Genomic DNA, 12,882 nt, shown 5'->3' on the forward strand with positions numbered 1-12,882 from the left:
GATTATTTAGCAATGATTATTTTATTGTCTGTCTTTCCTTCCCTTTTTGGTAATCTTAACAAATTGCTTACTTAGGCACTATCAGCTTATTACCCTGTCTTTATAGCATTTAAATGGAGTTACACGATTTCTTTAAACTAGATTCTCTCATTTGCAAAGTTAATTTCTTTTTGCTCTCATTCTACTCAGTTAGCCATTCACTTCCACATGTACTGAATTCGTGGAACATTCTTTTTATTTTATCATTTATGTCCCCGATGAAAGTATTAATCTTGAGAGTTCGAATTGTCTTCTATATATTTGCATATACTTGCCTGATGACGCAGCCTGGTGGCTCCAGGCCTATGGGGATCAGGGTGGACAGAGGAGAGCACTTGGCCATGAAGGGTGCAGGAGTATGAGACTAATGCCTTTCACTGGTTCATGGATGACACGTTGGTAAGATGCCCATAAAGCAGCTCCATTCACTGCTCCCAAGGATGTCCCTGGAAATGAGAAGCAACCACAGCCTCACCTTTCCAGAGATGCTGCATCATTCGCTTGATTCAGCAGCGGCGTCTCCAGTCCTGGCTGCGTAACCAGGTCCCCAGGCAGCGTCACCGAGAGCCTGAGGCCAGCTAGACCCCCGGGGTGGGACCAGGCATCTATTTTTAAGGGCTCCCCAGGCGGGTTCACTGCACAGCAAGGTAGAGGTGAAGTTCAAGAGGCAAACTAACTGACGAGGTCAACAGAAGGAAAGTGAAAAGTGGGAGGCTCAGGAAAGGTGAAGGAACTCGATGGTAGAAAAGAAACCACCCCATTGTCACATGGGGAAGACACTTGTGTAGCTTCAGGTTGCGATAGTAACGGACATTCTCTTTGCTTCACTGCTTATCGACCACAGAGTGGGGGTTGGCCGAGAGCACTGAAGATTTATAAATTGATCCAAAAATGTCTGAAGGGCTTGGAGGCCTTGGCTTGGGAAGAGGGATACTGATCAACGAACACCTCCGACTTCAGATGAACTCAGGGGGCCTTTTGGCCGAAGGATTTGTCACCCAGATGTGCACACTTGCACATGGGTGCTCTTGTTTGGCCCAAAACACCTGATACCTTACAAGGAAACCTTATCCTCAGAAGATGTATTTGGTTTTGGGACCGGGCCAGGGCCCTTGGCCTAACCAAGAAACGTGCAGGGAGTCTGTTTTGATCCACACCACTCTGGATCTTTATCTCCCATTCGTTTTGCTTGTCACAGGAGATCCCCCCTCTGAAGCCAGCTGCCAGGGCAGGAGCCACCTCTCTCTGTGGTTGGGGGTCTGGTGAGACAGCTCACACCCAAGGAGTATTGATCAGGCATCTGTCTGTGACCCCTGCGCACTCTGCTTTGGTTGCAGGAGGCGGTGCAAGTCTTGATTAAGCACTCGGCTGACGTCAACGCGAGGGACAAGAACTGGCAGACCCCACTGCACGTGGCGGCTGCCAACAAGGCCGTGAGGTGTGCGGAGGTGATCATCCCCCTGCTGAGCAGTGTCAATGTTTCCGACCGGGGCGGCCGCACGGCCCTGCACCACGCTGCCCTCAACGGCCACGTGGAGGTGAGCGTCCCCACCCTCCAGCTCTCTCAGCTCTGATGGAACCATTTGCTGAATCCTCTCTCTCTCCTGTCTCTCCCCTCCCCCCCTCAATCTCGTATCCTCTCAGCCCACTATGGAACCTAATATTACTGCTGAGACCTTTGTAGTAATATTTGTACACAAAATCACAGGCATTTATATCCATTTTTATTTACCTATTTTTAAATATATTTTTATTGATTTCAGAGAGGAAGGGAGAGGGAGAGAGAGCTAGAAACAGCAATGATGAGAGAGAATCATGGATGGGCCGCCTCCTGCACACCCCACACTGGGCATCGAGCCTGCAACCCAGGCATGTGCCCTGACCGGGAATGGAACCGCGACCTCCTGGTTCACAGGTTGACGCTCAACCACTGAGCCACACCGGCTGGGCTATATCCGTTTTTAAATCTGGAGCCACGGCGAGTTGAAAAAGTAGCCATCACCTGAGTCTTTTTCTCCTGATGCACATGCTGCCGGGTTTGAACTCTGCTTGAACTCCGATCTCTGACCAGCCTGGCCTTCCATTTGGCGCAGTCCCCCTGCAGGCGGTGAGGGGCCCTCTCCCGTCCACAGTGCACATGGGACCTCACTCCCGGTTTACCTTGCAGATGGTCAACCTCCTCCTGGCCAAAGGGGCGAACATCAACGCCTTTGACAAGAAGGACCGGCGGGCCTTGCACTGGGCAGCGTACATGGGTAAGTGGTGCCTGGGGGGGAAGCAGGTGCACGTGACCTTCATGAGGGCAGCAGCCAGGGCTCTCTCACTGACCACACAGGCTCTTCTCGGGCAAGTCTGACCTCTCTTCCAGCCTGGGGTTCAGCTGGATGGAGATTTGGCCCGTTGGACTGGCATGCATCGAACACCCTAGTTGGGCAGTTGCTTTGCCAGAGATTTATTTCTCTCACAGGGAGGAGGAGGAGGCATGCATCATGGCCTGGGTCCCACGGAGTGTGTTTCAGTCTGGATTGGAAAGCTGTACAAATGGTGCTTCTTCCAACTTGTTGTGGAAGCAAGATAAGGTGTTTACAAAGAAGCGGTCTGGCTCGCAAACCAAGGACGTAAATGCCATTTGTCTTTTTATTTATAAATATTTTTGAAAGAACCAGGAAGGAAGGATGGATGGAACGATCTCCCCGCCACCCGCCCCCACACCCCCACCCCCGGCTGTTGTGTAGGTTAAGGTGGCCGGAGTCACCATGGATTGTCCTGCTTGTTCTTGTCCCGCAAAGCTGGGGCTTGTAGTCCTTGCTTCTGCCAGCTCGGCGGGAGGTGGGGGAAGAAGGTACATTTCTCTATTTTTCCCTTTTGCTTCTGTTGGCCCAAATACCACTGACAAAAGATAGACCTTGTAGAGTTTATTCTCGGTGTGGCCCTGTGGGAAATGGAGATCCTTCCTTTGTGTTTCTGATTGGAGAACATCCTGCAATTAGGATGCAGACAAGATTCTGTTGGCACCAAGTTCTAACCCCCTTGAAGGCCCATCCCCAGGAGATGATGTTGGTAAATTACGGGAGATCTACACAGTGGACACGGCACAGTGATGGCAGTGATGACATCATTATCTTTATTAACATAGGAGGGTCCTCTGATTGTCAACTGAAAACAGATCACAGCACAGGATGGATACTGTGACCACCGTTAAAAAAATGCTATACAATAAAAACAAGCTGGTGTAGGATGCACTGAAATGTGCGTTGGATATCTCCAGGGATTGGTGATGGTTGGTGATTTTGGTTTCCTTTTAATACCACTTGGCTTTTCTGAATCTTCTTAAGCACACAGGCCTTTTATCTCATAAAAAACCCCAACAAGAATGTTAATTGTGGGAAGGAAAGAAGGTGGTTTGGAGCAGGGAGGAAATAAAGGATGTGTTCTTGGGTCTGAATGAATCTTCAGGCTTCAAACACTAGAATCCCAAGACTTTGTGAGCCTGTCGTGTGCAGGGAGGTGAACTGAGCTGGCTGAGTGGAGTGGATCCTTGCATGGCCCCGTGGGGCTGGAGCAGATGGGTGTTTGCCAGGCTGACCTTCAGGCAGAGCACACGTAGGCTGGTATGGGATGGCACTCAGACACCTGGCACTCCGGTCTGTTCCTTGCTGATGTGCAGCTAGAGCATGTGTGTGGAATCGGTTTGGAGGAGTAATGTCATCATTTTGTGTGTCATCAAGATTCAAATAGGAAAATACATAGTTGACGACCTGTAGGAAATAAAGGACAACCAGGACGAAAGACAGCACCATTAGTAATTGAAAACAATTTTTCTATATACAAGTCTTGGGGAAAAAGAGTCAAATATTAATAAAACAAGCCATGACCAAACTCTCTCTCTCTCTTTGTCTCTCTATCTCTTTTTCTCCACACACCCCCTACACACCAGTCTCCTACTCATTCACACATATATGTATGCCCACCTTTCTCTCTCTCTCTCACACACACAGATATCTTTCACTCACACACATACACACATCTCTTTCTCTGCCTCTCTTTCACATGCAGGCATACCTTTCTCACACACACCCCTCTCTTTTCACACACACACACACACACACACACACACACACACACACAAAACTGTCCAACAGCAGCAATTTCATATAATTCAGACGTTAACCTGGAGTCACCCTGATTAATTGATTTTTTTTTGTTTTCATTAATTTTTTTCAAACCAAATTGCCACTGTAGGGCCCTTCAATGAGACATAGCAATTGGTTTCCAAAACATTGCTTTCATTTTAACATAATGTTTGAAGCTTGAGGTACTAACACATGGCAGACCTTGTTCTTACTTATTGATGAACGGGCATCTCTCCCATTAGATCTTGAAGAAAAGGCTCACATATGAATCATCTATTTCTCCCCACCCCAGCATTTACATAAAGTCTGACACATAGTAGGTGCTCTCTAAATATTTGTTGAGTATTTCCATGAACCAACTTCGTATAAATAGCTCAGCAAAATATCGGTGGCGATAAAAGCTCACAGTGATTGCGTAGGAGGCATGAGTCCTCAAACCATCCCGTAAAGCTTAACGGTGTCTCTGCTGCTCGCTCTGTGAAGGCCACCAGGACGTGGTGGAGCTGCTCATGGACCACGGCGCAGAAGCGACCTGCAAGGACAAGAAGGGCTACACCCCCCTGCATGCCGCGGCCTCCAACGGACAGATCAACGTTGTCAAACATCTCCTCAACCTGGGGGTAGAGGTGAGCCACGACCATGCACCACCCCGGGTGTATTTGGGGGCTGTCTGTTGTTCTGAAATTAAACCCTGTTTGCATTTTATTTATTGATTTGAGAGAGAGGAAGAGGAGAGTGAGAGGGGGGCTGGAGAAGGAAGGGGAAGGAGAGAGAGAGAAGACATTGAAACATTGATTTGTTATTCTACCCATTTATCTGTTCACTAGAGGCCCAGTGCATGAAATTCGTGCAGTCAAGGGGCCGGGGAAGACCCCTCAGCCTGGATTGGGAGAGGGCACAGGTTGGCCAGCTGGGGAGGGACCACGGGAGGGCTCCAGGGCATGTCTGGTACATCTCGCTCAGTCCTAATCAGCCAGACTCCAGCAGTAGGCTAACCTACCAGTCAGAGCATCTGCCCCTGGTGGTCACATCATTGCAAGTTGTAGCGAGCGGTTGAGTGGCTTTCCCATATCATTAGCATATTACACTTTGATTGGTTGAATGGTGAACTGTATGACCCGACACTTAGCATATTAGGCTTTTATTATATAGGATTGGTTGGTAAATGCCCTGATGGGGGATGGAACCCACAACTTTGGTGTATTGGGAAAATGCTCTAACCAACTGAGCTACCTGTCCAGGACTAAATCCAGTTTCCATTTTAATTCAAGAGGAAAAATACTCTTCTTACTCGTACCCTGTCTTTGAGTTTCAATGGGCAACTGATGGAGGGCAATGGGGGCATCTAATTACTGGAAAACCAGAAACAGACTAATTTTTCTGTGTCACAATAGTTAGAGAAATCGTTTTATATGTATAAAATACACATTCACCAGTCAATTTTAAAGACTGGCTAGGACTCCACATCCCACCTTTGGAATCTAGCCTTCTACAGTACCTGGTGGCTCACAAGCAGAGATGAGGGAGTGGCAGGGACAGCAGCAGAAGGGTTCATTGCTGAGCTGGAGAGGTCAGCCCAGCCCCTGCAAGTAGCAGAGCAGGAAAGGAAAACCAACTTGCAAAACAGACCTTGATGGTGAAATCCAGCAGTTGGGGTAGCAAGATGGAGCCATGGCCTAACCCAGGCCAGCTTCATGGTCCTGCTCTGGGATGCGGCCTTGTGAGGTGTCAGGCGGCAGCTACACCCAGGGTGGCTTCTGAGCCTAACTTGTGAGCTCCGGGCTCCACAGTGCCTCCCTGTGCACCTCCCACCCCTTTCACTTCGGGTTCACTGTGAGTTTCAGACTTCTTTCTTCTTCTTTTAAAACATATTATTATTGATTTCAGAGAGGAAGGAGAGGGAGAGAGAGAGATAGAAGCATCCTTGATGAGAGAGAATCATTGATTAGCTACCTTCTACATGCCCCACACTAGGGATAGAACCCGCAACCTGGGCATGTGCCCTGACTGGGAATCCAACTGTGACCTCCGGGTTCATAGGTTGACACTCAACCACTGAGCCACGCCATCCAGCCAGGCTTCTTTCTCATTCACCTGATTCACTGCTCCTCTGGTATTTGTAGGCAGTTTTGGCCTTCGCTTGTTAACCCCTCCCATAGCGCACAACTGTCTGTCTCACTCACCCTTCCTCCCCAGTTCTCTGTTTGTCACGCCCCCTTTCTGCTGATTTTTACCTCCATGACAAGCATTTCCAGGATGGCCAGGGTGGGGCAGGAGTAAGCGCTGAATAATTACATTGACAGATGGACGTTTTCTCTCTCTGGCACAGCCGTTAGGCTTTTTGTGGCAAATGGGGTGAACTGGCTGCAGGGATTTTAACCCCCCTGTCCTGTACTCACTTGCAGATAGATGAAATCAACGTGTATGGGAACACGGCGCTGCACCTGGCCTGCTACAATGGGCAGGATGCCGTAGTCAACGAGCTGACCGACTACGGTGCTAATGTGAACCAGCCCAACAACAGTGGCTTCACCCCGCTGCATTTTGCTGCTGCCTCCACACACGGTGCTTTGTGTCTTGAGCTGTTAGTCAACAATGGGGCGGATGTTAACATCCAGGTATGGCAACCTTTCTCTCACTCTCTCTCCTTCTCCCTCTCTCTCCCTTCCTCTAAAATCAATTGTCAAAGAAAGAGTTAGACAAAAGGAATGAAGGAGAGGGTAGAGTCTTAGTGAAGAAAAGCAGGTAATAACGGAAAAGTAGAATAGATGAAGAGAATTTCAGAGTTCTAGATCTTGTAGATAGAGATCATCCAAGATCCCAAGTGGAGGTAAGAGAAAGTCTTTGGGGGCATTGAAGAGACCAGGGAACGGTAGCCCAAGGTTGGGGGAGAGTCACTGTGTGGGATTGAAGTCGGAGAGTGTGCTGGTGGGAGGCTAACAGGTGGCCAGACCTTCAGTGTCCGTAGACTTGAGGACATTGCCATCCTGGTGTCTGAGGGACATCCTTAAAGCCTCCAAAGAAAGAAAAATTATTAAAGTTAAACAAAGTTTCTGTCTTCACCAACCTCCATTCAATTAATTGAAAGGTTTTCAATCACCTCTGGAATCTGTGCTTATCCTGGGGCTGGATAGACACCTACCTATTGCTTCCAGATCACTGACAGCGGCAGTTCCCATTGGACAGGGGCTTCAGCTGTGTATGGGGCACCGGTTTATGGCAGCCTTCTCTTCCCCATAAAACGGACCTGGAAGCATAGTTACTAGATTGAGTATTAACTTTTCCTGTAGACTGCTAAGCACCAGTAGAATATAGGAGATAGCATTTTAAAAACCTAAGACTTTGGTTTACGTGTCCTCAACCCCATGCCAGTGGGATTTTGAATTAAATCCAGCCTTTACCCTCAGTCTCCCTACATCCACTCTGTCTACAGCCTCTTGGTTTCCTCATGCTCTCGAGTCCTCCCCTTTGCTATTCCAGATGGCCTCTGGGCTCATAGATCATCTGACATTTCCGCAGAGCCGTCCTGTCTGACTCTGGAGGTAGCTTTCTAATTGTGAAGGGTTTATCTCTCTCATCCACGTTGCTCCTTGGGTTTTGAAAGTGTTTGTAGATTTCAAGACAGTTTGTATTTGTTTGGATTTTCTAAAGCTTGAGGGAAATCACATATTGAAATATAGCCAATACCCACCCACATGTTCACTTTGTTTTCCTCCGTCCTCACAAAACACTAAAAGCAATGTCTTCATGGGAAACGACAAGAATATTTATTGAAAGAGGAGGAAGGATATGTGTCCTGCATGCATTTTACAATCCTTCATTTTGTTAGATTGACCGTGGCTTTGACCTTGTGATACTAGTTTATTTGTGATAAAATAATAAAGACATAATACTTCATACAGCAATGCATCGAAGGTTTGCTGGTATTTTGCAAATGGAAAGAGCGTGAGAAAACATAAACTGATATTTATTTCTTCCCCATTATAACTGTAATCTCTGTAGCAGCTCCAGGCTCTTTTTGGAAACATTCAGAGTAAGTGTTAAAGAAGTCACCAAGCATGTGGCCATGCCCGATAGGCCAGATTGTGTATCTCCTGGTCACTAGGCCATTCTCTGACACACCTACCTACTTCTCCCAGTTAACTGGCAGAGGCCAGCTCACATTGGGTTAGGGACCTCAGGTATACTCGCTCATGGTCACTAACATCAGCCTGCCCACGGTCTCACTTCTCTGTCTGAGGGCCCTAGAGCATTCGGCCCTAAGAGAGACGGGATTTGAAGCCCAGCATCTACGGTATCTACTGATGTGGGCCTGCGCCCTTCTTTATATATACCAGGACCAATTCTAGAACTCGGGTTGTTTTGACGAGGTTGAAGGTGAAACTGGAGTAGGCAGGCATAGGGATATGGCCCTTGGAACTCTGAAGAGCATGTGAGGAAAGGAGAGGGATGAATGAACGAGCCAACTACGTCTCATTTCCAGCCTTTAGAACCATGAAAGAAAATTGGACCATACACGAGCTTTTGTGCAAACCAGGGTTTCCTGTTGTTCTTCCATTGACTCGGGAAGCCCTTTGGGGTTTCTGGCTCTATCTGCCCCACTTCCCTCGCTGACCTCAGTGTTGTGCTCTGGGGGCGCTCTTGGCCTTTAGTAGGATATGGAGCTGGTGACTCCCGGAGGCAGCAAATATACCACAAAGAGCACAAAGCCTGCAGGTTCCTGGGGAGGAGAATGTGTGTTTAGGGAAGGTTTTGGGAGGGGGTGGAGGATAGGAAGGGTGGCATGAGGAGCGGAAGAAGAGAATGAAAGGATTTCTGAGGAAAGGGGTCAAGAAAAGGGCAACACTCCCTTAGGCCAAGGATCCGTCTTCCTCAGATGGTGCTGAATTCTGCCCCGGAAGAGTATTCATATGTGTCATAAAATATCCTATTGGTCATCCTCAATTTGTTTTTCTTCATGATTTATGGCTGAACTCTTAGTCAATAGAAGAGCTTTTTGCTTAATTAAATAAATTCCCCAAATAAAATTTTCTGAGTCCTCAATCTGGTGGGAAAATGCATCTAGAAATTGGAGGGAGATTAGACATTTAAGAATAAGATTTAGAAAAAGCAAAGCTGTGAGTAAACAGAGGAATTGCCCATGACCTCTCTCTCCTTCGAGCATGCAGGGATCTTTCATGTTGGAAGTTCTCAGAGCATCAGCCCACAGCCTGCCCCCCGTGCACCATGTCTCAGGCAGGGCCTTCCTCTCAGCCCGAGGACTCTGAGTTCTAGCTCACAAGGCGGGGTACAAAGTAGGGTCCTTTTGACCTTCCCTGGTGTTCAAGGGCCTTTTGAAGTTCATACCATCTGAACAAAACTGCCCTAAAGTGACTTGTCAGGCTTCCTGTCACCCCCCCCCCCCGCCCCCCGCCACCCGTCTCCCTGTGAGAAAGGGACAGTCGGCCACGGTCCGGACTCAGTGGTAGACGAACCCGGGAACCTGACATGGGCATCACCGCTGACCACCACGCTGTCCTTTGAGTTTTCCTGTCCTTGGTCGGTCATCCTATTTATGTGTCGCTTTACCAAAGGTACAGACACTCTGAGGGAGAGGCGGGTGAGGTGCTGCTGACCCTGACATGGACCCGCTTGGTAGACCACACTCCGCAGGCCCATCCCTTCTGCTCCTGCGCACTGGCCGCCGTTTCCTTAGCGACCACCAGATTGGGGGGACGCCGTGGGAAAGGCTTCAAGCTGTTCTCTGGGCGTGGAAAGCGCTCAGTTCAATGTGGATAAAGGTCACCTCGAAACACGGAAACACCCATGGATTTATAGGTTTAATGAATCACGAACGAGTTATGTTTTCATATGAAATTTAAGAGAAAAATATTAGAGCAAAATTTAAAGAAATAGCACCACCTAGGGACAAGTTCATGTCAGTCTGCGATTTCCGCTCTCTCCCTAAGCGACCTGGACTGTCCTCACGTTTCTATGGCGGGTGGAGGGGGGGTGTTTCAAATCCTTATTCCCAAGTGGTTCCCAGGGATTTGGTGCTTGACGCTGGCTGCACCCCTGACAGCAGGCCCAGGCTCCGGAGTCGGAGAGTCGGCCAACCAGGGTGGCCACGTAGCCTCATTATCCTTATGGCTGCCACTTTTCCTTGAAAACCCTTCCAGGAAGCCTTCTGGTTTGCTTCCCTCTCTCTTCCCCAGTCCTTTCTGACTGCGGTGGCACTGCTGTAAGGCGGGGAGCAGACCCTATCAGTTCCTTGTCTGCCGTCTGCCTGCGAGCTGTCACCATGAGGCAGCTCCACTCGATGTACACCTCCAGGCCCGGCCTGGGCCTAGCTCCCTGCTTCCCTTCAGAGGAATAGACTTAAACTTCTCTGTTCAAGCCCGTGGCTCTGCCAGCGGTTCTAGCCCTCAGTCTACAGCAGGGCGCTCTGCAGGTCACAAGTGGGGCTCCCATCACCCGGATTCCAACTCGGTAGGCCTGGGTTTGGGCACAGAATTCACATTGATAACAAGCATCCCGATGATCAGGCACCGACAGTCCTCGGTTCACTCTGGGAATCACTTTTTTAAGTCATGATCTGTGTTCCACAGTAGATATTTTTAAACCAATTGCCATCTTAAAGGACCAGAGTGTGGGATGCATCACTAACACGAACTTGCATGTTAGAAACCACATATTTTAACCTCAGGCTTAAGAAAAGTGTTTCCCTAAGACTTAGAAAAATAACAATTACATAGTGTGTGTGTGTTTTTAAAATAGTAATTACAATACTTCAATGAAAGAATGCATCCTGTTGAGGATACCTTTGGTCCAAAACAGTGGTCGGCAAACTCATTAGTCAACAGAGAGGCAAACCATGGCTCGTGAGCTTCATGTGGCTCGCGAGCCACAGTTTGCTGACTACTGGTCCAAAATAACTAATATTTTTTTTGGTTTCTATTTTAAGAAGAAATTCTATGAAGGACTATTTCTTAATTAAATGTCTGGGTGTTGAGTATTTGGTATAATGATGACCAGTATACAGATTCTGTGCATTTTTTATGTTTTGGCTTCATCTGTGTCAGGAAGTCCCGTCACTGTTATCTCAAACAAGGACGAGATGTGTGCATTCAGTGCACGTTTCCAGGCGAACGTTAAAGGGGCAGTTTGCTGGGTAGTTGCATGACTCAGTGCTATGAATTCAGCCTTTCTCTTTTTGCAACTGTCAGAAGTGTTTTCCTCTGGAGTTAAAAGGGGGGAGGGGGATGGTGGAGGATTCTACAATAGAATTGTCCTGAGAGTGTCAGTGACTTATAGCAGTTTGGGCTATGCCAGGTCACACAGGGCCACGAGAGATAACACACCATTTGTCGTCATCCCCCATGGACTATAGACAAAAGTTGAAACCTTCCTTCATCCAGTAGGTTACAGGAGATGAAAACGTTTTGGAGGATTTATTCTGTTTGAAACAGAGTCGTTTGAAAATAGTCAGTATAATTAGACATTTTGCATTTTTTCCTCTAAAATATTCACCTCTCCTGGCTTCTTTACGATGTGAGGTTATGCAGCAACTTGAGATATAACGTACCCTTCACCATTCACTTTCAAAATTATCTATTGCCTCTTGTCATTTTTTTATTATTATTATACTTGAAAAAATTTAAGTTGACGTTGTCAGGACATTGCCAGCAGTGTCCAGCGGGACGTCTCGGACCCATGTCCCCGGTCCATTGTCTCTCTCTCTCCCTTCTTTTTCAGAGTAAAGATGGCAAAAGTCCCCTGCACATGACAGCGGTCCACGGCAGGTTCACACGCTCGCAGACCCTCATCCAGAACGGTAAGAGGCCTGTCCGCGCTCTCCTGTTGGAACGCTTCCTGGCCCCATGAGATGGGCTGTCAGTCATCCGAGCGTGAAAGGTGTTGCTCTGTTAGAGCTTCTGGCGCTCAGATTTGCAGTTCCCTTTGCTGTGCTCTGCTGACAGCTCTTCCTCAGCCCTCACGTGGCCAGTCAGCTCAATGGGAATGGCCTAAAGCCACTATGTTTCACAGTCCATTCCCAGGCAGTCAGAGAACATGTGAGTGCTGAAATGAGCCGTGATATACACACCTCCATGGGCTTAAGAGGCTGCACTTTCCACTCAGAAACTGATAAAAATAAGTACTGTACGTTTCCTAGCAGGAAACCCGAGCTATTTTCAAGTTTCAGAATTCACCATCATTTCCCAAGCCAGTGGTCGGCAAACTCATTAGCCAACAGAGCCGAATATCAACAGTACAACGATTGAAATTGCTTTTGAGAGCCAAATTTTTTAAACTTAAACTTCTTCTAATGCCACTTCTTTAACATAGACTCGCTCAGGCTGTGGCATTTTGTGGAAGAGCCACACTCAAGGGGCCAAAGAGCCGCATGTGTCTCGAAAGCCACAGTTTGCCGACCATGGCACTGAGCTAAAACACAATGAGCTGTTTGGGCAAAGGTAGCTAACGATGAGGTTACTCAGGAGAAAAGCAGGTGAGTATGTGATGTGAAGAATCCTAGCAGTCACATGCTTGGTAGAGACCTTGGGAAGTCACATGATCTAGTGATCTCCCAGGCTTGCAGCAGCAGCCTATGTGAACCAATGGGCTGTTTCCGCAGCCAGAGTACCTGGGAGGGTCGCTTCTCATCGTGGGTGGTGGCCAGCATCTCGAGTGGGTTGACCTTCACAGCCTAAGTCTGTTGTCTTAGCAAATC

At 48.1% G+C, this 12,882-nt stretch overlaps 1 protein-coding gene across 7 annotated transcripts in view; it reads left to right on the top strand.

Moving 5' to 3' along the window:
* The window catches only part of ANKRD44 (ankyrin repeat domain 44), a 195,330-nt gene that overhangs the window by 112,807 nt on the left and 69,641 nt on the right, over positions 1–12,882 (top strand). For all 7 annotated transcript variants that reach the window (XM_036421408.2, XM_036421402.2, XM_036421405.2 and 4 more), the window contains 5 exons: positions 1,377–1,577; positions 2,207–2,294; positions 4,656–4,798; positions 6,578–6,790; positions 11,907–11,985. In XM_036421408.2, the coding sequence (XP_036277301.1) occupies positions 1,377–1,577; positions 2,207–2,294; positions 4,656–4,798; positions 6,578–6,790; positions 11,907–11,985 (724 nt within the window). The remainder of the gene's footprint in view (positions 1–1,376; positions 1,578–2,206; positions 2,295–4,655; positions 4,799–6,577; positions 6,791–11,906; positions 11,986–12,882) is intronic.

This window comes from Pipistrellus kuhlii, unplaced genomic scaffold (genome assembly GCF_014108245.1).
Source record: "Pipistrellus kuhlii isolate mPipKuh1 unplaced genomic scaffold, mPipKuh1.p scaffold_m20_p_7, whole genome shotgun sequence".
Lineage (NCBI taxonomy): Eukaryota > Metazoa > Chordata > Mammalia > Chiroptera > Vespertilionidae > Pipistrellus > Pipistrellus kuhlii.